At 47.7% G+C, this 25,343-nt stretch overlaps 1 protein-coding gene across 1 annotated transcript in view; it reads right to left on the bottom strand.

Annotated features, from left to right (window-relative positions):
• Abcc4 (ATP binding cassette subfamily C member 4) overlaps window positions 1-25,343 on the bottom strand; it is a 203,622-nt gene that overhangs the window by 132,839 nt on the left and 45,440 nt on the right. The window contains exons 4-7 of the mRNA XM_051160966.1: window positions 20,992-21,216; window positions 2,723-2,812; window positions 1,548-1,711; window positions 335-460 (exon numbers count right to left, since the gene is read on the bottom strand). Of these exons, the coding sequence (XP_051016923.1) occupies window positions 335-460; window positions 1,548-1,711; window positions 2,723-2,812; window positions 20,992-21,216 (605 nt within the window). The remainder of the gene's footprint in view (window positions 1-334; window positions 461-1,547; window positions 1,712-2,722; window positions 2,813-20,991; window positions 21,217-25,343) is intronic.

The following is a 25,343-nucleotide window of genomic DNA, read 5'->3' on the forward strand; positions in this document are numbered from 1 at the left end:
CACAGAGAGGACCGGCTGTGTCTCACTCTTTCTTCTGACATCTGAAATGTCCCCCACATGTAGACACAGACATTATCGGAGTCCAGAGCTACGAGAGGCTATAAACGCCCTGTGCCAGGTGCAAAACAACAAACAACAAAAAGCAAACAGGAAGAATGAGAAATGAAGTCGTTGCCTAGGAGTGATGTGATACACAGAAGCCCCAGTTAAAACAGATGTCCTGGGTCATCATATGTAACAACTGCCACATGCGGGGTGACAAGTATCACAGCAGGGTAGTAAAATTAAGAAATAGCACAGTGCAGCACACAGTACGGTCTACACCAAGACTCACTTTCTCAGGTTGGTAATGAGGTCAGCGAATGACTCCTCCCACGCGTACATCTTTATTATCCTCATGCCCGTTATGACTTCATTCATGGTCCTGATCCTGGTGTCAGTGAACGCTGCGGTCTTACTCCTGAGGGGACGATGTGACACATGAGCCACAGCGAAGGCAGCCAACCTTTGTGTATCAGCCACAGGCACAGGCAGGGACCCAGAGTCCACGGCGGCCCTGCGGCTCTTACACTCCCACAACATGGGTGGGTCCTACACACGACACACACATAAAAGGCCGCACAAGGAATCATTCATTTCTGCCAACCCTGACTATTATGGGGCATTTTCAATGTTTGCTGGAGGAGAACCCAAAAATGACTCTGACACAACCACTATGCCTCCCTGAGAGGCCCCCCACGTGGGAAGGGAGGGCAACAGACACCCAAGTCTGAAGCAACACAGCTGACAGAGGTGGAGGGAGACAGGAACAGAAAGGCCCCCGAGGGCTTGTAATTCAGTGGAAATATTGGGGCAGAAACAATGCACACATGTGCATATGTGAGCACAGCTCCGTAACGTGCAGTGTGGACTGAATCTATTAAACATCTGGATTGGGACTGTGAGATGCCAAGAACGGTGATCTGAGGTCCCTCCGCCCCAGGGACCCACACAGTAAAAGAAGAGAAATGCTTCTGCAAGTTGTCCTCTGACCTTCACATATGCATGGTGACACGAGTGTACCCACCCCACAGACACGCAATAGACAAATGGATGGGTGGGTGGATGTGGTAAAATATACAGACATAAAATAATTGGGTTTACTATCACTTCTGTTTTGTTTGTGTAGTTTTGGGTTTTTTCGAGACAGTGACAGTGTAGCCTTGGCTGTCCTGGACTCGCTTTGCCACTTAGGTTTGACTAACAGCTATACATGTAACTTACAGTAAGGATGCTATTTATGTGGTGACACTGAAGAGACAATTGGGAGCAGCCAGCCTATGGCTTCATCTTGCCCTTTGAAGACCAGCCCTTGGCTTATGGCTGGAGTACCGTCCCAACCCCTCTACCCCACCCCACCCTCGAAACCCAGCTAAGCCTGAAGAGCCTGCAGCATACACAGAGCAGAGAATATGAGAAGCGTTTATTTCCGCTTCCGGGTAGCAGTCTCAGGCAGGTGGCTTGTGTTAACCAATCAGCACATATTTTCGGTCCAGCATCCCTCTTACCGCAGTGATGAGAACAGCTTCCCAATACAGCTTTGCAGAGGCAGAAGAATTACCAGAACGGCCATGCCCGCCAGGCAGGCAATTCCTATTTCCACCCAGAGAAGGATGGTCACTGCGATGGCCTGCAGCGGCCCCGCCCACAGAAAGTGCAGGAAAATTGTCACCTGCGGATACGAAGCAAACACATACTTAGGACTGTAAATGAAACAAGACCGATATAAACGCATCTAGAACACTATGCTCCAGACAAGAAGACAAGAATCCATACAGGTTACAGCGGGCTTCAATCTGCTGAGGCAGAATGGCAGGTACTCACTGCAGATGCCACACTTGGACGGTAGACAGTGGGCTTGTACTGCACCATGCCAGAGAGGATGCTAATATTTTTTCTTCCTCACTGTTAGAGCAGTGATCCCCGGAACAACCTCAGGCACATAACTGAACCCCATCTCCCTTGAGTCTCCCCAACACCTCAGAAAAGCCTGTGCTATGGAGACCCCCTCACATTCGGTAGCCATTGCTCGTGTGCTGAACCTCTTAACAGAAGAGGAGACCTTCTCCCAGATCAAGTGTCTTGTGTGTCCCCAAGTCTAATAGGGGATGAAGTTTATGTCTGATGAATGAAAAGCTGAAAGGGGGGGGGTGGCTGCAGTGCGGTAGAGAGCTGAACAGAAGCTAGACAAATCAATCTGTAAGTTCAGTATTAAAAAACGGGTGTGGACAGGAAAGCCGTGACTCTTAGTTAGGTATCACTATGTGTCATGGTTTATCAAAGTGTTCCTATGTACCAGGCACCGCATAGAGGGGCTATACTAGACATGCTTGCCCCCCAAAACTTGGTCCTTTAGGAAAGGAGAAAGGCAACTAGCTAGCCGCCTCATAGCTAAAGGTCGGGGGGGGGGGGGCAGCCCCTCCAGAGTATTATTGCTTTAATAAAGTTGCTCTCTGCCTTACTTACTGTAGTGAGTGGTGCGTTGCAGGCAACATTAGAAAAGCAAAGCTGGACCCTACGGGATCAACACGTCTTGCTGCATCTATGCCGAACACAGGCGTGAGGCTTTAAAGCACCTTTCTCACAACTTCAAAAAGGCCCCAGTCTACACCAAACCCCTCGCATCCCAACAGGTCAAAGAGAAAAAGAACTAGGGCGCGAGCTGACAAGAGATGGAACGTACGTGGTCGAATTTGTTCACGTCGTTGGAGAGCAAGTTGACTATCTGGCCCGTGGTCGTCTTCCCCATGGCCGAGTTACTTAACCGAAGTGCCTGGAATCAAGGAACAAATGGAGAATCGTGCTCTGTAACGACACTCTGTCAAGCGTAGGAAACAGAGACAAGTATTTCCATGGGGTGTCATGTGCCAAAAGCCAGGATGACTCGTTATGGCCGTCCTAGCGGCTGGCACTGACGGTCGTACCCTCCAGGGACAGCGAGGGAGCTGAAAGAAGCAGAAGAAAATCCCAGCTCTGTGTTTTCATGAACAACCATCAGTTTGCACTTCATAGCCTACCGAAGAAACTTTGCAACAATTCAGTGGGGAGATTGTGAAGGGAGATAAAAACGATGCGATTTGGATTATAAACACTGAATCAGGTATTACTTCTCTGTGAGATATCACTTAAGTACACACGGTCATGGCTTCCGGCTTTGTATATGCTAACGGGCCCTAACTTGTCTCCTTGAGTCACAATGAAAGAAGAACAGCTCCCCTTTTCTTTACTGGTTATCTGCCACGGAGAGGAGCCAGAGGCCCAGGGAGTCCCACGATTGGTGAGACACAGCTTTTTTTCTCCAGAGACTACGGTAGGCCTGTGCAGAAGGCCTGTGATCCAACACGAGGGCACAGGCAGAGGTGTAGGGGGCACATGCTGAGGGAGGGCTCCTCCTCCAGTATGGAGGACAGAGGCAGAGGGGCACGGGGCACACACTGAGGGAGGGCTCCTCCTCCAGCATGGTGGGCACAGGCAGAGGTGCAGGGGGCACACACTGAGGGAGGGCTCCTCCTCCAGCATGGAGGGCACAGGCAGAGGTGCAGGGGGCACACACTGAGGGAGGGCTCCTCCTCCAGTATGGAGGGCACAGGCAGAGGGACAGGGGGCACACGCTGAGGGAGGGCTCCTCCTCCAGCATGGAGGGCACAGGCAGAGGGGCAGGGGGCACACGCTGAGGCACCAGCATGGTGGTCGGGGAACCACAGAGGCTGAGACAGCTTCAGGGGACAAAGGGCATGTATCGGGGTCAGGGGAGCACAGAGAAGAGAAAGATGGGACAGGCAAGTAGAGAAGACCCAAAACTGGGCTGGGAAGGTAGGCAGGAAGTAGCTAAAGCCGAGCCGTTAAGTGAATGGAAAGGGAAGCCAGACACAAGCCAAACCACTAAACGTGAGCAAATCCATGCGGACACACAGTTCCAGACATAAAACAGCTCAGCAAAGCGGCATCTGCCTGTGATTCTGACACTTGGAAGACAGAGGCAGGAGGATCACAGACGTTCAGGGCCAGCCCGGGCTACAGAACAAGGTACAGACCTAAAGGCAGGAAAGAGAAAAGCCACACTCCAGGGGACGGCGCCATATATGTGAGAATACGGAAAGCACAAATTGGCACCAGTGGGCCAGAAAAGGCAACAAGAGGACATGAAGTTGGCAAAGGGTAGGGATGTCAGGGAGGGGGCACGGAAAGAGCGGGTATGGACTGATGAAGATGTGTTGTGTGCATGCGTGAAATTCTCAAAAAAAAGTAATGAAAATGTGTGACTATATGGGAGGCCGGGGCCTGGATGGATCTGCACTAGATGGGGTCCTAGAGCTGAGAGGAAGAGTGGACACACGCCCTAGGCCCTGACGCAGAAGCAGTCTCCAGTTGATAACCACTTGGAAATGACAGTTTAGTTTTCAACAAGGGCATCTCAGTGGGGAAGGGTAGGCTGCATGCCCTACAGGACGCCTGACGGAAACGAGCCTAGAGCATCTCTGGAGGAGCCTTATCTCACAGCGCCGTGTCGGAACTTTTATTGTTTAGTTTCCTTTTTATTTATGTTTTTATTTTTTGTTTGTTTGCTTTCTCTTTTTTAGTACTACAGGTCTTCTGCAAATACAGTATGATATTATGACATTACGACTTCTGGTGTTGTGTTTTTATGGTCCTCCCAAGTATGAGAACCAACGGGTCTCTGTGCCTAAGTCTGTGTCTTGTGCCTTTTCTTGGCTCTTTTTCTTCTGTCTGTTTGTTCTGTCTTACTCTAAGGTGTTTGTTTTGTTTTATATTATTTTATTATTATCCCTTAGTAGCCTGTTTGCTTTACAATGAGAGACAGAAAGAGGGTTGATATAAATGGTAGGTGAGGTGGGGAGGAACTAGAAGGAAAGAGTGAGGAAAAACCTTAATTAGAGTACAGCATATGAGAAAAAAAATCTATCAAAAAAAAAAAAAAAAAAAAAGAAAATCTAATAAAACCTGGTATATATTGTACCATTTTCTGTTTAATGCTCGTTTGTTTGTTTCTTTGTTTTTGTTTTGTGTTTTGTTTTTTGAGGCAGGGTTTCTCTGTGGAACAGCTCTGGCTGTCCTGGAACTCCCTCTGTAGTCCAGGCTAGCCTCGAACTCATGAAGATCTGCCTGCCTCTGCCTCCTAAGTGCTAGGATTAAAGGCCTGTGCCACCACCGCCCTCTTTCCTATCTTCAGTTTAAAACTTGGCCTCAAGCCTCTTTCTTCCCAGTTCTGAAAACATACACACACACACACACACACACACACACACACACACACACACACACACACACACACTGAGACTATATAATGAGACCCTGTCTCAAGAAAGAAAACAACAGCAGCACCCTGTACATTAGCAAGAGCATACAGGTGTTACAGAAAGAAACAGAAGCCAGTGACCTTGATCACTGATGCTATCTCAAAATATTTTTAGCCCCAATGTTCATATTCAAACATGTGCCAATCTTGCATGCAGAAAATACACTGTATATTTTAAGAGTGAGTATTTGATATCTAACTTTAATTTGATTTGTTTTTGTTATTTTGAGACAGAGTTTCTCTATGTAGCCTTGGCTGTTTTAGAGCTCACTATGTAGGCTAGGTTGGCCTTGAACTCACAAAGATCTGCCTGCCTCTGCCTGTCAAATGCTGGGATTAAAGGCGTGCAGCATCACAGCCAACCTTGAGACCTAATGCTAATAGTTAAAGTAAAATGACAGCCAGGCATGGCCCCATGATGCTGAAACCCCAGTACTCTACAGGTAAAAGCAGGAGGGTTGAGCTAGAGGCCACACTGATCTGTAAAGTCGGACCTTGGAGGTGGGGGAAGAAGCCTGTATGAATGAATAAAGGAAGAATGAGATGAACCACAAGAAAGGCATACCATACTCTAATCCTGAATTGAGTATTAAGAAAGAAAGAAATAGCCGGGCGCGGTGGCGCACGCCTTTAATCCCAGCACTCGAGAGACAGAGGCAGGCGGATCGTTGTGAGTTTGAGGCCAGCTTGGTCTACAAAGCAAGTCCAGGACAGCCAAGGCTATGGACAGCCAAGGCTACATACACAGAGAAACCCTGTCTCAAAAAACTATCATCATCATCATCATCATCAAACAGAAAAGAAAGTCAGCACAACTGCATGCAATCTGACTCAGCACTCAGACCACCACTGTCAGCAGCAAGCACTGACAGCCATGAGTCACCAATGACACCTGTGACAAATGTGTCAAAGGCAAGACCCTCTCCTGTGCAGGGCTGCTTGTCAGCAAGCAGATCTGTAAGGCAAGGAAGGAAGGCCCAGGCTGTGGAAGTCCAGACACGGAGGACATTCCAGAAGTTAGCCAGAGCTGTGCAATCTGTCCAAAAAAATTAGTATGTTTTGTTTTGTTTTTAGAAATCTCTCATAATACATTTGAGTCAAACACAAATACAATACAAAACAAAAACAACAATAACAAAAAACACTGACATGCCCTTAATATTATCAGTAACAAACACAGCTGATAGAGCCTGGCCTCCATCATCAGAGTAATTAACTGGTGCCGGTCTGCTGGCCTTGCCCTCCACTCCACAGCCAGCAGCACAGGAACCAGCTGTCCCCAGGCCCTGACCACAGGCCCTGCAGGACTGTGAGCCCTGAGGGAAAGAAACTTAGAGCGGGCTGGGACTCGCCTGGCTTTCTGCCCTGGGGCCATTTTTTGTCCAAGCACACCTGCATTTCCCCCAATCCAAGGAAAAGAGATGCCCACGCTGAGTGGGAGAGGCACACAGAGAGTCTGTGGGTCACAGCCACAGAGGATGGGCCAAGGATTTTTTATGGGAATTTACCAAAGGTTCTTTTTTTTTTTTTTTTTTTTTTTTGGTTTTGTGAGACAGGGTTTCTCTATATAGCCTTGGCTGTCATGGACTCTCTTTATAGACCAGGCTGGCCTCGAGCTCACAGCGATCCGCCTGCCTCTGCCTCCCCAGTGCTGGGATTAAAGGCATGCGCCACCACGCCTGGCTTACCAAAGGTTCTTTGCCAAGGCCTTCACTGTGCAGGGGCGGGCTGAGTGCCAGAGTGGGAGTCTGAGGTCAGCATGGCTGGGAGACGCCAGGGCTCTGCCCAGACAACACAAAAGTTTCCTCCTGACTGCCTGGGCATTCACTGACTAACCAGGAAGGCCATGCATTACTGATAAAGATCTGTCTACAGGGCTGGCCAGGCCCTTGGACTGTGTTCCGCATGGAAATAGGTGCCCTACAGCTGAGATACACAAAACACAGACAAAACCATTCTGGTAGGACCAGCATCAGAAACCGAAACCAGTGCCCTGAAACCTGGACTCTTTACAGTCTAACACTCCGGCTCAACACGGTAGAGAGATTACTACCCAAGCAAAGGAAAAAAAACAACAAAACAAAGGACAGTGGCCCAGAATCACAGAGGGGGTGTCACCAGAAAGATGCACATGTATCCAGCTCATGGCATGAGGAAAGAAGTATAAAACCACGTCTGTAATCATGTTTATGGAGCTAAAGAAAAGCATGCTACAACAAATAACTAGATACATGATTTTAGGAGGGAAACGGACACCATCAAAAAGAACAAAACAGCATTCTAGACCTGAAAATTCACATCCGAAATTTTAAAAAAATAATTGACAATTAACAATAGCTTCAATTGGCCTACTTTCAGAATAACTAACGTATGCGTGAGTGTGTGTGTGTGTGTGTGTGTGTGTGTGTGTGTGTGTGTGTGCGTGTGTGTAACTAGGATTCAAACCTCACAATGCTGAGTAATCTCTCCATTGTTGACTTGTATTCCTAACCCCTCGTGTTATTTTTTTTTATTTTGAGACAAGATCTCACCTAGTCGCACAGTGTGGCCTTGAACTTGTGACCGCCCTGCTTTAGCCTCTCAAGTATCTGGCATTGCAAAACTATGTTCTTATTTCTGTAACTTACAATCTGAAGAACGAAGCAGGAACTCGAGGGAGGACAAGATTGAAAGACAGGAGCAAAGCCTGAGGGTGCTATCTAGTCAGAACCTTGAAGAACAGCTACGGAAGCTATTTACAGGAAGAGAAACAGGGCTGAAGCCGCGGCTCAGTGACACAGCAGCTGCCTCTCAGGCTCAGGGCTTTTGATTTGATTCCAGCACTGGAAAGGGGATGGAAGGAGGGAGAGAGGAAAAGAAAAGAAAAACTGGAATCCCCAAATATGGGTAGAGATGTTACTTTGCATACCCAAGAATCCTAGTGACAATCAAGCATAAAAATGCAAAGACTATGCTCAGACACTTCGTGGTCAGGCCTGGTAGAAAGCAGTGCCTGGGCCAGATGATTCGGCGGGTATGGGCTCTTACTACCAAGTCCAAGGACCTGAGTCCAGTTACCAGAACTGACCTCCTGTGAGTGGCGACACACACACACACACACACACACCATTAGGAGCACTGGTTGCTCTTGCAGAGGACCAAGGTTCAGTTCCGGGGATCACTCACAACCCCCTACAATGCCAGTTCCAGGGGATGTGGTGCCCTATTCAGGGCACTTGCAAGCCTGAGCTACCATACAGACAAGTAGGCCCACAGTCACACACATGAACAAATTTTAAAAATAATAAATAATAAATAATAATAAATAAAAAGCAAACAGTATCTCCTATTCATTTGATAAACTATTTTTCCTAACTGGATTACTTTTAGCAGAAAACAGGAAACATAAACCTAACTATGCATATATAAATACCATGCATCAATGTGGGCAGTATTGAGGACAACTGTCCTTAGTTTTCATGGAAGTGACTTTTATAGACTGGTGGAATGTGCTTTCGCTTCAGGAATCTGTGAAGACTGATCTTAATTGAAAAAAAAATGAGAATTATTTATGGAAACAAACATCTGGGCTTGTCTGTGACAGACTTCCTGGGTCTGGGGAGGTGATGTGGGCACCCTCCATGCAAGCAGCATCCTAGGGCCTGTGGTGCTAAGCTGCACAACAGAGACAGAGGTGAGCATCACCCCCATCTCTCTGTGATCCCTGACTGCCAGCGCCATGCGCCACACGCTGCTCCTGTCGCCATGCGTCCCCTTCACAACGGACTCTACTCTCCAACTGTGAGCAGAAATAAACCTTCCTCTCTTCCTTAGGTTGTTTGAGTCAGGACCTCAGCTGCAACACGGGGCTAGCAGAGCGTCCAGCACCATCTCAGCAGAAGCCCCCTGAAAGTCTCTCTCTGGTGATGGAGAAACCTCATGGCCGTCACACTGCAGACTGCTCACCACCTCACTCTTGCCAGAGCCACTGACCCTCAGTGCTCCCAAAGGGCCCCATGCCTGTGTGCTCGGATTGTGCACAGTCTATTCTCCTCTCCTGTCCCTTGTTATCAGACTGACACCTGTCCCTCAGACGGCCATCACACTATCCCTCCCATTCCTTACTTTTGAGACCAGTAGGTCAAAGCAGAGTAGAGTGTAAACAACTGAGGGACCGTCAGCATTTAGAGTCCATGACACCACCCCGTCTGCCACCTAATGCAGCTTCCAGGAAAATGAAGCGGGACAGTGACAGGCAACTATGACGGGCATGCTGAGCTCCCTGAAGCAGAACACCACCTGTGTTTTCCCAGTACCATGCGCTGGAGATGCCTGGAGACGCTGTCACGCTGTCCTTATGATTGCGCAATCTACAGACAGGCATGCTGTTTTTCAAAGGGAGGATCCAGGATCTGCCCAACATCCTCCTGCAATAGGAGCCTAACGGGGGAACTGCCACACGAGGCCGGTCTTGCTCCTTCCTTCTGCAGAGGGAAACTGACTCAAGGAAATGACAAAGTACAGACAAAGCCAACAACCTGCCACTCTCTGTAGTCTAACAGTTATCTGACGGCCCATGGCTAGCCAACCTGTCCAGCTCTGAAGGGTGCAATAGTCACCTGCCCAAAGCACCACCACTCCCTGTGTCCCCACCTCTTAGCCAGGTCTGTCTGGCCCTGGATAAGTGTGTGTCCAAGCGTTACCATGTGAACACACCTGGGGCACGGGGGGGTGGGGGGGACCCTGAGATCCGTGCTCCGAGGTCATGCTGAGAGTCAGGCACACAGAAAAATGCAAGAGAGTGAAATGCATAGAAGCCTCCACATCCCCTCCCCTCGTCCCCTTCCCGGAGAGATCAGGCTTGCTAAAAGCCACCAAAAATTCCTGATATTGGCCTCTCTAAAGCCTTGGGAGGCCCAGTGCTTCTGCAGCCCAATCAAAGCATGGTCAATCAGGTTCAACAAGCATAGGATGGTTGGGAAAGATGCTAGACGCAATTACTGTGCACCTCAGCGGTCCTCGGATGTCCCTGGCATGTGGACGCATCTTAGGAAACTGAACTGTGAACTAAGAAGAGGCGCGTTGGTGAGTGAGTGTCCTCAGTGGAGTGCTATAGGGGACACACTCAACTTAAGCAGCACCACAGGTATCATGAAAAAGAGGACAATGTGCAGTCTGTTCAAAGTGGACTCACGTCCCCACAGGATAACGGACAGGCCTCTCACACACAAACCCTTCTGCCACCAAGCCCTCTGTTGGAAGAGACGTCACACTGAGTGAGAAGACAGAAGGTGGGACCACAATTGTGAAGATCAGCTGGCAGAAAACAGTGTGACAACCCCAACAAGATAATGCTGGTGACAACAGAAATTGAACATGCCTCTCAGGGGATGGACAGAAAGACAGACTTCTAGAATCTTCTTAAAATTCCTTTTATATTGTCCTGATTTGTCTTTAAATATGAAACTACAAAAAAATGTGTTTATACCTTATGTCTTCTGGAAAATGGCAGGTTTAACAATAAAACCTTCCATGTGAGTCCAAAGTCAATTCCTTTATAACAGTTGTATGTACAATTATTTTTTACCATAAAGTTTTCCATTAATTCTTTTTCATCATGTGCCTTCTTTCTGGCCACAAGAGCAACTGGGAAGAGCAATATGACATCAGCAGACCTTCCATGGCATATAATTTTACTGAAAATCAGTCAAAAGCAAAATACTGGGCGTGAGAGGTGGCTTGTGGGTAAAAGTGGCTGTTTCCAAGCCTGACAGCCTAAGTTCAATCCCTAAAACAAATTCCCAAAAATTGTTGTCCTCTGACCTCCAAACATGCACTGTAACCGTGTGTGTGTGTGTGTGTACAGTTTTACTTTCTGCCCTTGAGCAGGTGATAAACCATACACAGCAATGCAGACCTCTTAATATTACTACATTAGCTCCCTCACTCGTTCCTTTCCCCCCAAAGCCACTTAGGACATTTTGAAGAGACCTGAGGCAACATTCCTTCTGCCGTGAAGAGAAAAAAATAACAGACTTGAGATCATGGGTCTAGGTAATGTACATTGTGCCATGCACCAAACATTCTTAACTTTTTCCAAGAAAAAGAACAAGGCCACCAGGAGAAGAGGCCCAGCGCAGGGCTGCCCTCTGCAGGAAGCACAGTCGCTGTCAAGCTACTTCCCTCAAACCCTGCATTTCCCTACTCATCTGGGCAGAAAGATGATGTTACCCAGGCGCAACCACAGGCCAACATCTGGGAGCCTGCAGGAGACAGGGACAGAGAGAGTGACTCTGCTTTTACTAATGGGTCCCTGAGGGAGTGCAGAGGAGGAAGCAAGGACATAAAAACAGCTGAGATGATGCGTTCTTGGAGCTGAAGACACAGCACCACAAACAATGACCTGCCTGCACTATTTTCCCGCACTGGAACTGAGGCCTACTGAGTCTCGACCTTGTTCGGGGCTCCTCATAAACGATGTGCTCAGCGTGTACCAGGTCACAGAGCTGGAAATCAGGATGGTGATTGCTGGGGACAAGGAGAGGGGTGGAGAACGGGAGTCAGTATTTAATGGCTACAATGATCTGGTTCTGCAAGGTGGAAGGGGTTCCAGGAACAGCAGAGGCAGTGACGGCGCAGAAGGATGTGCGCGTAACTGATACTGGCGGACCATTGAGATGTTCTGTTCCATGCTTCGTGCACTGTACCGCGACTTTTAACCTTCGTGGTTGAAATGTCGTAAAAAAAAAAAACAAACCAATTACCTTTGAAGATCTGGGAGGAAATAACCACCAACTACAAACCCTAAATCTAGATAGATACCTTCAAAAAAAACTGAAAGAGGATGGGAATTCATTACACATCTGCGAAGCGGTTTTACCAGCAGAAACTTCTGGCATCGCCGCTGTGAGTTCAGCATGTACACAGGTAACAGAACGCAGACTTCTTGCTGTCCCATCCCCGTCAAGGAGGCCACATCTGTTGCCACATGGGCCCTCAACTATTGTGCCTGCCACCATCCTCTAAGACAGCATGTTCCAAATGTTCCCGAGGACAGAAGTTCAACATACAGATTTACAAGACCTTTCCTGGAGTAATGGAAAAGGCTAGAGGTGACATCCTGGCCCCCGCCAGGGGGGTGGAGAGTGGGGGGGGGGGAGGGGGTGGCATGGCTTATAAAGCACTTGTGTGACTCAAGAAAACCTGCGGGCCCTTTTCTGACACACAGCATCATTCTCTGCTCAGCACGGAAGGTAAGCCCTAGGCACAACAGGTGTGCCAGCACACCCTGCCCGGTACCCACAGAGCTTCCGGCTCTGTAGCTTATAAACATCCAGGCTGTCGAACCCACACTACACTGGCCCACACCTTCTGCTCCACCATAAACGGCAGCGGAGCAGGACAGTTATGAGGCCAATGTTTGCAGATAACAGAGAAGAAAAGGTCATGCGCAGGACTGGATCCTGAGATAAAGGACTCTGGTACTTGGCATCCCACACTGCACAGGGCAGCACCACCTCCTCAGAGAACGCTAGTTACGCAGTGTCCCATAGAGACTCACATATTGGATACTTGGCCTCCAGCAAGTGGCACCTTTTTTGGATGTTCTGTAAACTGTAGATGTGGCCTAGCTCAAGGAAGAAGGTCACTGGGAGAGGTAACAGGGGGAGGCATCTTCTGCCCGGCCTCTGCTTCCTATCTCTCACTCGGTACACAGCTCTGCCTCACCACACAACTCCACCAGTAAGGTGCTCACAGCAGAGGCAGGCACATAGACTATGGCCCGAACCCCTGAAACTCAAAAGCCGATACAATTCCCTCCTGTTTGGGTCTGTTCATCACAGCGGTGGCAAAGCTCACACAGACAGTGCTGATGTAAGGGACACACCCCACCACCACCCCACCCCCCGCCCCAAACAAACTAGCCTTATCCCAGAAAAACTAAGGCCAAGCCTGCCAAGCCCCTCAGACACTGGGTGCGGAAGCTGAGTCCTATCCAGTCGCGGGCCGGGAAGGCTCACTGTAGGATTTCCCAAGCTCTGCCACCCTGAAGCACAGAACGAAGCAAAGTGCTCAGCCAGTAGGGAAATTGCCCCGTGAGCACAAAAATCCAGTGTTCTTCAGAAGAAAGGGGTTAGTGGCGCAGGACCACACGGGGACCTGAATAAATATACAAGCCACTTAACAACTTCAAACCTCGAGCACACGGGAAACAGGGAGAGGAAACCAACAGCGAGAAGGCAGTCTTTATAACAAAAATCAATGCCTTTCCCCAATTAAAGCAAAGGCAAGTTGGTCAAACAGCGAATCTTAAAGTATCTAAAGAAAGCACTATATGGATTGAGGAAAATATGCTCAAATTTGCCCAAAGAGTTAAGGGAAAGTATGACTAAAGAGCCATTTTCAACAAAAGTACAAAGGAAAGAAACAACACAGTGGACACTCTGGAACCAAAAAGAACATCAAAGTGTTTTGTTTTGAATTACTGGGCATTCTTGGTAGGCCTTTTAAAGTAACAGAGACACTAAAATGGAATAGAGACAATGTCACGTGGTCTGTGAACTAGCAGTCTGAGAGAGAAGAGTGTTAAGACTGAGTCAAGGAAGAATTTAAAAGATACAGTGCTCAGAGACAAGGGAGGGTGGTGGGTGATATGTGCACATGCCTGAAAATGTTATGATGAAATCCACGATTTCACATGATGAGTAAAAGTTAATTTCAAGAACCTTGAATATTAAAACAAAGATCCACTGGCCAAATAGTTTCCGACTTCCGTAAGTTAATGAAAGATCCAAGGTCATCAGACCCCACCCCCACCCCACGCTCCCCGATCACAGGCAGGGTCATGACCGGATCTCTGAAAGAAAATTAGTCAGAAAAAGAAATGTAAAGAGTTCAGCCTGAGCAACTAGGAACACCGACTACAGAGACACACGCAATGGAGAGACATGCTGACGTCAGAAGCACAGCATCGAGGTGGCTAGCGGAGGAAGGGCCACAGACTGCCCACCCCTGGCCTGTGGAAGGATGCCTTACAGTTGGGAGTGGAGTACACTAATGAAATCTTGGCGCTACGAGCAGAGGGAGGCACGCTGAAAACTGCTTATATATGGGTAAGGAAAGAACTGTGGACTTTTTTATTTGTTCCTTCACCCAGTGGGATGTGAACAGCAAAGAAGCTCAGAGAAATATGCAATACTGTCTGTTAGTCATTGACAAAATAAAAATCAACATCCGAGAACCAACTTTATTCTTAGCACCGAATATAGAATAAAAAAAAAAAAATAAAAAAAAAAGCCATTCAGCAGTTTCTTTGAAAAGGAAACACAGCCACAGCAGAACCCTACCATCCCACTCTGGGGTGTTCATCTAAAAGAAACGGTGTCCGCTAGCAAACACATGTGAGACCACTGACAGCACATTTAACTGCTAACAGCCAAAACCTGGAAGCAAGCTAGAAGTCCAGCAGCTATGTGTGAATTCCACAAAAGCAGGAAAAACTATCCGCCGACCCGGCAGTCTGAATGCTCACCTTGGGTTGAAGGCTAACACAGGCTGCAGAGTGAGGCCTTTTCTCCTCACAAAATAAATCAACAAATCAATAGCAATCACCATACAGGACTGTTTTGGGCGGGGGGGGGGGGGGGGGGGGGCTCAAAAGCATTCTGCAGAGGGGAGGGAGAGAGTTGCAAGGTCCTCAGCGCGAATCCATCTACTCCATGGAGCGGAGGCAAAGACCAATCTACAATGACAGAAATGTAATCAGTGTTGATCTGGAGCTGGGACAAGGAGGCAAGGCTGACAGGAAAGAGACAGAAAGGGACAATCTACACAGAAGTTATCATTACCTCGTTGACAACAAGAGCTGTATGCATATGTCAAACTCAGACACCTAAGATAGACAGAATCTATCTAGGTAATCCTCCTTCCTCTTAAATTGACTCTAAAGTACTCAAGAAAAAGAGAACTTCATTCAAATGCAACAGGAGACTCTCAAATATTACACAACACAGGAATACTTCTTTTAGGAGCCATACTAACTTTTGGTAGAAATATACAATAATTCTTATGAAATATTTTGGCAAAAAACAAAACAAAACAAAAACAAAAACAAAAACCTACTAGCATTTCCTTTGAAGCTAGCAATCAGTAAGTTCCTCATACAGTCTACCCTCAGGCATGCCATAACCCCCTGCTAATACAGGGTCAGCACCCAAGAAGCGCTGCTATAGTCAACTGTGTGCACACACGATGACCCCCAAACCCATCTGGAGATGGGTTTTGGAATATATACCTCAAAACACGAACCAAGGAGGCAGCACGCTGTCAGCAAAAGATCATGGTAATGGTGGCAGAAGCCCATACAGTGACTGTTACAGTATTTTGTATCCACTCGACCTACAAAGCAAATAACTGACACAGGGAGACTAAAGCTGCCAGCACTTCTCCGGGCAGAGACTGAACTGATTCTAATCTGCTCGTAAACTAAACAAACTGCTCTACACCTTATAACATACATATAGTCCAGGCACTTGCCACTATGACCCGTGGGCCGGCCCTCGTCAAGGCCCCACCATCCTCCTCCAACCGTCAAAAACTTTATGCCCTCTCCAACCCTCAACCTTTCTCCTCTCCTCCAGGAAGTCCCGCCTTCCACTTCCTGTCCTTCTGCCCAGCTGATTGGCTAAACAGCGCTTTACTGGCGGTTGACACATTCACTCAGCAATCCTCCACAAGTGACAAGCCTGTGTATAGACTGCACGCTTAGTAATGTAGTAACTGTGTAAGATGTGTGTGGGTGGACAAAGGTGGGAACAGAGCCTGTACACATAGCTGATTTTGAGATGACAGAGTTTGGGGCATTTCTTCACAACTTCCTGGAAGAACAGTAATGTGAAAACCGCAATGCTAGAGAAAGTCGAAGGTTCCAACAGTGACTGGCACATGTATGTGTTCCTGTACGCACATGTACGCATAAGTGCACATGCGCATGGAGGGCCTTCCTCTCTCACCCTTCACCTTATTTTATTTTACTTTAGTTTTTGAGACAGGGCCCTACACTGACTCAACTCCTGGACACTCCTGTCTCTGCTCCTCCCAGCAGGTGACCCTGGACCCTTATGCCTGGCTGCATGAGGTTCCTGGCTTTGGGAAGGCCAAAGTGTTTGAAGGTTGGCTGTTCTGAATTGTCCTGTCCAAACATAAGACAATACAGTCCACACTGAACTACAACTAGCTTGAAATAAAAACAAAATCAACTTCGATCTGAGAATTGTGGGCTTAACATCATGGACACTGCCAAACTCTCCACCAATTGTCTTTGCCTAGCCCCGTTCCCTTCCCCTCCTCCTTCCCCTCCCCCTCCCCTCCCCCTCCCCTCTCCCTTACTCCTCCCCATCTCTCCCTTCTCCTCTCCCCCACTCCAGCAGGTTTATGTTCAAATTCACCTAGCAAAAGCATTGTTAAATATATTCTCAGAAGACAGAGCCATGAGAGCGTCAAAGGGAAGCTGAAGAGCCAACTCGCCTCAGGAACTCTGACATTAGTAAAGACTCGTAATTCTCTCCCGAGTGGGCTCTGTCAGGAAGCCCATTCCATAGAGCAAGCAGAGGACAGAGACTGATGCTCACATCCTCAGCACTGACCTCATAACTGAGCTTGGCACTCAGAGCAACCCAGTCACCTCAAAACCTACCCCTCGGAACACAGTCCTGAACTGGCTCTTCAAACTGCACACCAAGTCAGGAGGGCCAGAGCAGAGCAGGCCAGCCATCTTAGGGGAGAAATGCTCCCTCCTTGGTGCTGTGTCCTTATCCTGTGTGTCCATAGCGGATACTTTAGCCTTTTGCTAAATTCACTTTGTGAAGACCCTGCGCCAAGTTCTGAGGCAAGGAGAGACCAAGGCCCAAGAGGCCCTGGGGATGGAGGGCCCCAGCTGCCTTCGCTCATGCTCGCCTTGACTAGAGCCGCCATCTTCGTCAAGCCTGGCCCGCCCTCGCACAGAAGCCAAAGAGCAAACCCTGTGAGGCCTGAAGCTGCATAAGTCCCACTCAACTAGTAAAGAAAGGACACTGGTCTCCCAACAGAGGTGACAGCACCTCTCCAGGGGCTTTCCAAAATGAGTGAATATGAAATTCCAACACTAGTATAACTTTATTAAAGCTGTAAAAGCAAATGCGTGACAAGAGATCGTGTGTGTGTGCCCGTGTGTGAGTTTATGTGTGTGTGAGTGTGTGTGTCCTTGTGTCTGTGTGTGTGTCTCTGTGTGTGTGTCTGTGAGTATGTATGTGTCTGTGTGTGAGTGTATGTGTGTGCATGTGTGCATGTGTGTGTGTCTGTGTCTGTGAGTGTGTCTGTATGTGTGTGAGTGTATGTGTGTATCTGTGTCTGTGTGTACGTCTGTGTGTGTGTCTATCTGTGTGTGTGTGTGTGTGTGTGTGGGTGTGTGTCTGTGTGAATGTATGCGTATGTCTATGTCTGTATGTGTGCCTGTGTGTGAGTGTCTGTGTGTGAATGTGTGTGTCTGTGAATATGTGTGTGTGTATAAGTGTGTATGTCTGTGTGTGTCTGTGTCTGTGTGTGTCTGTGTGTATCTGTGTGTGTGTATATGTGTGCGTGTGTGTTTTTCCTGTGCACACACCCATAGAGACCAGAAAGAGTGACAACAGGCTCTTCATGAGTTGTTCTCTGCTTTATCTACTAAGGCGTGGTCTCTCAGTAAGCCCACGGGTTGCCTATTTGACTAGTCTCACCAGGCAGCTCGCCCAGGGGCTTCCCCTGTCTCCACTTCCTAGGTTCTAAGATTACAGACAGGCCAAACTGCCATGTCACCTGGCTTTTTATATGGAGTCTAGGGAGGGATATAAACATGGCTCTCGTGCTTGCATGTCAAACATTTTATCAGCCAAAACATTTCTATAGATCAACAAGTGTTGGGGGATAGTTTGATATATTTTAATGTTAATTATTGTTTTCTGTTTGTGACCCATCTTTTGTTTAATAAAAAGCCATCCCAACTGGGCAGGGCAGGAGATAGGTGGGGCTTAAAGAGGAAGGATCCTGGGGGGCAAAAAAAAAGGAAAGACCACCCCAGGAGAAGGAGAGAGACCTGAAAAGAGGAGAGGAAGGCTGCCATGGGTTAGATGGAAGAAAAACACATGGCTGGCGGCGTGGATGGAGAATCCGGCCCAGATAAAAAAATAAATAAATAAACAAATACATGAGATTGTACATGGGAGGTAGCTTGACAGAAGTTATTGGAAACAGATGGCCTGGCATTGAGACAGGGACCCCACGCCTGCCTCAAACAAGCCATTTTAATGTAAGATCCAGCCCACGAGGCTGTTCAGTACCACGCACCATCACCATGAGCTTAACGGTCACTCCATTTCCACCACGACCGCGGACTGGGCAAAAAGGCCTGGGCATGAGAACTTGTGCAAAGGGCTTTCCAGATGCACAGCCCAGGCAGCCCCGGCCCCACAGAAGCAGGCCTCCGGAGATGAAGCATTGGCATGCTTCCTGCACAAGGCAGACAAGAGGAGATTCATCGTTCCCACGTGTCTAGAGTTTCAGGTTAAGCCTTTGCTTGACCCCAGCAGCTCTGGACTTCACAGAGATTCTTCCGGGATAGCCATACCGACAAATCAATACCCTTGGAAGACGTTTACTTACGGTCAGGTGAGCAAAGCTACCAAGCTAGGTCAGATTTCCCAAAGGCCAGTTTCAAAGTGCTGACAGAGGAAATCAGAAGAAAAACAGGTGAGCTCACCTGGGCAACCGCTCTGATTACCTGAACTGGCACCTGGGTGGTTACAGCGTCCACAGCGCAGTGGACTTAGGGAACTAAGCAGCACGGAGGAAGATTAAGGTCTAGAGAATTAATAGAGAAACTTCAATCCCCTCCTACACGGGAGAAGAGCACACCTCAGGCACGATGGTGATGACGATGGTGATGACGATGGTGAAGATGGTGAAGACTCTACGAGCAAGCCCTACAGACACTGTTACCAGCTCCATGTAACAGAGAAAGAAAACACTGCCTTCACTCAAGCCCAAAATAGATTCTAAGATGCCAGGCCTCCACGATCCACAGAACAGCCAAGATTAATAAAACCGCTCAAAGGAAGACACGATAGGGATACTTTGTGTTTGCTGAGGAAAATCAAATGGAAGTTCTAGGTAAGCCAAAGTAAGCTAAACGGTGCAGTGATTCCAACCTTCCAAAGGGCAACTCAACTAAAAAAAAAAAAAAAAAGGATAGTGGCTTTCCAGCCAGCTTAGCAACTAGAACACTTGCTGCTCTTACAGAGGAGGGCCTGGGTCTTCAGGCACCAGGTACCATGGGCATGGTAGGTGTGGGTGTGTGTGTGTGTGTGTGTGTGTGTGTGTGTGTGTGTGTGTGTGTGTGTGTGTGTGTGTGTCTGTGTGTGTGTGTGTGTGTGTGTGTCTGTCTGTGTGTGTGTGTTTCTGTGTGTGTGTGTGTTTCTGTGTGTGTGTCTCTGTGTGTCTGTGTGTGTGTGTCTGTGTGTGTGTGTCTGTGGGTGTGTGTCTGTGTATGTCTGTGTGTCTGTGTGTATGTCTGTGTGTGTGTCTGTGTGTGTCTGTGTCTGTGTGTGTGTGCATATATTCAGGGAAAACACACAAAATAAAATAAATAACATTTTTTAAAAGTAAAAGCAGGAAAGCAGGAGGCCACAGTAGAATGACTCGTGCTGGGGTCGATGAAGCCGTCTGTCCCCGACACTGGCACTTCTCGCAGCTGCCGCTCCCTAACAGGACCCTTTATGACTATTCTGATCAGGGTAAACCAGGAGTAATGCGGCATGACCAGCACAAAGGTGCTATGCACATCGCACCAGGTCTCAACATTAAAACTTCAGGAGAAGAAAGATGCCGCACAGCTTAAAAGGAGAACAAACATCGTTGAAAACTAGGGTTTTCTCTAAAACGACTTTTTCTAAGTTACAAAATAAACCTGTTATACCAAGACACACAACCACAATCTGCCCTGCATTTGGCTAGGTATTGACATATGTTTCCTTGACAAATTAGATACAATATAACTAACTAGTCAGTTGGTGGGGAAAAAGGTAACTTCCTTTCTCAGGGATGGCGTTCTCTCCTGGGTTTGGTTCTGAGGAGCCTGCTTCCTGAAGTTCACTGTCTGGTACAATTTCAAGGCCAGCGAAGAGTTTAGTGAACAACAAAGGGCTATTCATAAAAACATCTATGAGATTTAGCTATGAAAACACTGGAAAATCATTTCTGCGTTTATTTTTTAACCTAGATTTCACCACAAATCCATTAGCCTGCCTGGTGCTATAAACACCACAATCTGATAACAAGAGGAGATTTCCATGTTACCCTGGGAAACATTGCAGAATAAATATTAATAATAATAATAACAACAACAACAATAAATTTTATAGCCTAAGCCAAAGAACAAGCTCCTGCAACGTGGATTAAACAGTTTGATTTTATGACTGGGTCTTTCCAGACGGTCTGAGGTGGCCTTGAACTTGTGACCTTCCTGCTTCAGTCTTCTTGGCACTGAGAGTGCAGGCATGTGCCACAACACACAGCATATTTACATCATTCTAACTTACAGGAAACTTTCCCAAAATGCTCCGAGGTCTCTGGTGAAGGGTGCTTACCTTCCGGTAAATCATGTGGCACATGGCTACCCTTAGCCTCATGCCAGCACACTGCACATGGTAAAAGTACAAGTGGTGCAGGATGGCCAGAATCAGTGTGCACACCGACAGCACCGCAGCGTAGCCATAGGCTGTGGCCAGAGCCACGGAGTCGCTGGAATTGTACTTCTCAAAATAATCAATAATTTTCCCTAAAAATATGGGCTGAACCACTCTGGTGCTTTCCTGAAAGAAAGAAAAAAAAAACTTGTTAGAAAAATGAACCACAACAGTTTTTCCCAACACAAGCTTTACTTCTATGTGTCAGTCGTTCCTGAACTAAGAGAAAAGAAACTGCTTCAACACTACTGCAAATGAGCCCTCGGCCTAAACTCGGAATCACAGGCCCAAGGACAATAGCTCACTGTGATTGGTCCAGGCAGAGGATGCTCAGTACATGTTAGAATCAGCTTTAAAAGCACAACCGGCAGGCTGCCAAGTAAGTCCTGGCACAAAATGAATAAGAAAAAAAAAATAGCCAAAGAGGAAAAGGGCTAGTACTTTCCTTAAATACAGACATGCCAGCTCTTGATCCACCCTGTTTCTTATGGCCTCTCAATGTCCCACCCCGCCCACCAAGAAGCGAAGGTATGGCCCATTCACAAGAGACACAGTCATGCCACCCCCTCCTCCTGTCCCAGCTGCTATCGGCTAAGATATGTGGGCAAACACAGGACAAAGAAGAAAACCTGCCCACCTTACTCCACCCAAGCCCTGCATGTCAGTGCATCCCAGACCTTCCACTGGGTGTGTTGAAAAGGCGCAGAGCTTGCGAGTCCCCAGGGAGATGGGTGCAGTATGTCTCTTTCCCCTAGGCGCTGAGCTGTGCCCAGGATTACTGCCACCCTCACTCAGATAGGCTGGGGGCGAAACCAAACATGGCACAGACAGTAGGCTAAAAGCTCCCAGCATGAGAGGTTTTCTACCAGCCTTTACAACATTGGGTATTAATTATAAATCAATATTAATAGCCATCTATTCTCTAAAACAAAAATCAAAATCCTATTCCAAACAGTGGGAGTCTCTGGGGCTCTCACCTCAGAGGAGCTAAGGGGAAGCCATTTTCTGTCCAGCATGGAAGAATTTGAGGGAGGCCTCAGTACTTGCACAACAGGTAGAGTCTCCTGACTCACAGGCCGGCCACCTACTCCCTTAACCCACTTCCTCCCCGCAAATCTTTACAGACCCCTCCCTCGTGGAAAAAACCAAACACTACAAATCCAAGTCACCAAAAGTAAACACACAGGCCACACCATTTCCTCCTCCTCCTCAAGGACAAAAGGCCAGGCTTGGAAATCTTTCAAATGTTTAACTTTGAACAATTTTTCCTCCCAAGCATCGCAGACATGCAAACAGCCGGCAAGTTTGCTTTTCTATCCATGTGATGCTACGAGAATAACCCAACAGGGACAACAGTCTTCCCAAGCAACTGGTCCCCAGTCAACACATTTACAGGAGCTGCCTCCCTCAAGTGAGCCACAACACCCACGTTCTGTACACACACACACACACACACACACACACACACACATACACTGCCTTCCACAAGGCCATGCTCCTCAACAGAAGAGTTACAATCAAGGTCATCAGACTCCAGGGATTCAGAGGCTCCTTGTCATTTCCGGCCCCATAATCACACCTTTCTGGAAGTACAGAGAATCAATGCAAGGCTACCTGCATGGGTGATCACAATAGCTGTGCAGCATCTACTAAGATGAAATCCTGAGAATCAAGGAGGCCGTGCTGTTCACAAGGGAGACCTAGGCTGCGGATAAGGCAAAACAGCTGGGTTAACAGCACACTGACCTGGGCCCTTCACCAGGAGCCCAGGGATAACACCTACCAGTCCAAATTTGCCGAGACTCCGAATGCAATCATGGAGCTATGGCTGCCTGCTCCACAACTCTCCTGACTTCCTGGGGCCCCCAGAGAGTGAGAGTGACAGAGAGAACAATGAAAGCGTGGTAAATACAAGGAATAGAGGTCACCAAAGAAAGGCAGCTCCGCAACTGTCTGTGTGTTCCAGCTGGAATGTGGCATCTAAAAATCCCCTTAAGTATATGGGCTCTTAGTGAGTAGCATTAGCTTTTGCCCAATACGTACTGTAGGCTCCTCCCATGGACCTGTCCTCTCTAATCCCAACCCCGACACCCATCCCAGGAAGAAACAATGAGACAACTTCAAAAATACTTACCAAACTTCTAACTGAATAAAATTAAGCTTCTTGGGAACCTGGGGAGAAGGTAAAACTGTGGCTGGCTGGGTACTGACACATGCCTATAATCCCAGAGTTTGGAGGTGGAAGCAGCAAGATAAGAGTTTGAGGGAGCGTGAACTACACGGAAGAGGTTGTCTCGAAGAACGCCCTCCCTTCATCCTCAGGGCCACTCTGTGCCCTGCTGAGGACACTTCCTGCCCTCTGCTGCCAGCAGAATTCCCAACTGAAACTTCACAGAACTCCTAGGGTACAAGGCAACCCCTCGAGGCCCCAACCTTTTGGCTCCTTTGGTCCACACTGTTAGCTACAAAGTTCAGTTAGAGCCACACAATGAATTCCCCACTCCTCCTGCTCCTATTTAAAAGGAAAAAGAACCCCACATACAAAAATGAATGTTTTAAGTAAGTTTTACGGCCTTGTGTTGGGACTCATGAGTAGCTACTCTGAGCCACATGTGGTGCTAGGCCCGGGTTTGACACCCTCTGTCCGACTCAGCCCTTGAAGGCAGCAGGTTTTCAATGGAGCGTTCAGTACTCAGCCTCCGAGCATTACCTGGCACTTCGGCACACCACTTTTCATGTTCCCTGAGCACCAAGCCACTTCCTGTCCTACTTTGGTCTCTGATCTGTGTTACAAGCAGACAAAACTCAAGAGGCTGGCAAAGAAAAGTCACGCTGCAGTGAAACCCGGAAGGGAAAGAGTGGGCCTGTGGGAGAACAGAGTAGGCAGGAGGGAGCAGGGAACAAAGGTTATGTGGCTAATGATCAGAGACAACAGGAAATACACAAGATCCGGGGAACACATCACCACCACGGTCTCGGAGACGCATGAATTGGGATCTTCCAGCCTGACTACACACGGCGTGACTACAAAGGATGTGTAAGCATCTTCAGAGTCCCCTAGTCCACTGATCACAGATTCCAATTCCATTGGCAAAGTATGTGGGGGCCTGAACCCCACCACCACCACCACCACAGGAAGTTCCTGAAGGCAGAAACCATTTCCAGATGACATCACTAATGTCTGCCCTGCCCTATCTTTGTGGCTTAGGCTTAGGGGATGTTGGAGATGCCGTGTTGTGGAAACTGCAAGACCGTAAGTTGGTTTCAATGAAGACTGCTTCCACAGCATTCATCACACATGGGACCCCACAAGTTTCCAAACCACATAGCAAAAGCACTCCAGTTCAGCACAGCAGGAAAAAGTCAACATCCAGGAAGCACGGTGTTTACTAAAGGAAAAGATGATTCAGAACTGGCTTTTAACACGACCTTTAGCCATCCATATGGCTTATTGGGTAAGAGCGTCTACCATGCAAGCATGGTGACCTGAGTTTAATCCCTAGAACTCATGGTCAAAGGAGAGAACTGACTCCCAAAAAACTGTTCTTTGACCTTCAGACATGCCATATGTATGTACACACACACACACACACACACACACACACACACACACACACACACACACACAATTTAAAAGGACAACTAAATATAATCACCTCCCAAAGGAGAGTGGGAATGCAGCAGAGAAAGCAAGAACAGCAGCCTTCTTTGAAGACCATCTCTTCTCTGGGCCAACAAAAAGCTCCTTATCCTCAGCAAAGGCTGCGTGAGAACCATCACAGTTTGAAAGCTAGCTTTAGAAGAAGAAAAGTGAGAAACTCTCTTACTTCCTGGTTACCCCAGGGTCTCCACAAGGCTGTCCAGAGCAGACTTACCCACTGCTAACCAGGAACATGTCCTAACATCACACGTGTGAAAACAGCAAGCATATGCTAGGTCCCCTATAGTGATGGTGAAGGCATATGCTGCATTTCTTATAAACAACTTCTGGAGCCAGGGGAACATGTTCAATGACTCTGGAAGGGAATGCCATCAGGCCAACCCAGGCTGGGGATCCTCTGCTAAAGAAACAACTCGGCGTTTTCAATTACGAAGTCAAAAATGACAGTAGAAGTGTCTGTAGAGTGAAAGACAGAGAAATAGAAAACAAAAAAACAAACAAACAAACAAACAAAAACCCCACAAAGCCACCTTAGTCAAGTAGGTGCATCTCACTGAACTACTAGTTTAAAGATTAGAAGAAGAAGAAAAAC

The sequence above is a fragment of the Acomys russatus genome, chromosome 18 (genome assembly GCF_903995435.1).
Source record: "Acomys russatus chromosome 18, mAcoRus1.1, whole genome shotgun sequence".
Lineage (NCBI taxonomy): Eukaryota > Metazoa > Chordata > Mammalia > Rodentia > Muridae > Acomys > Acomys russatus.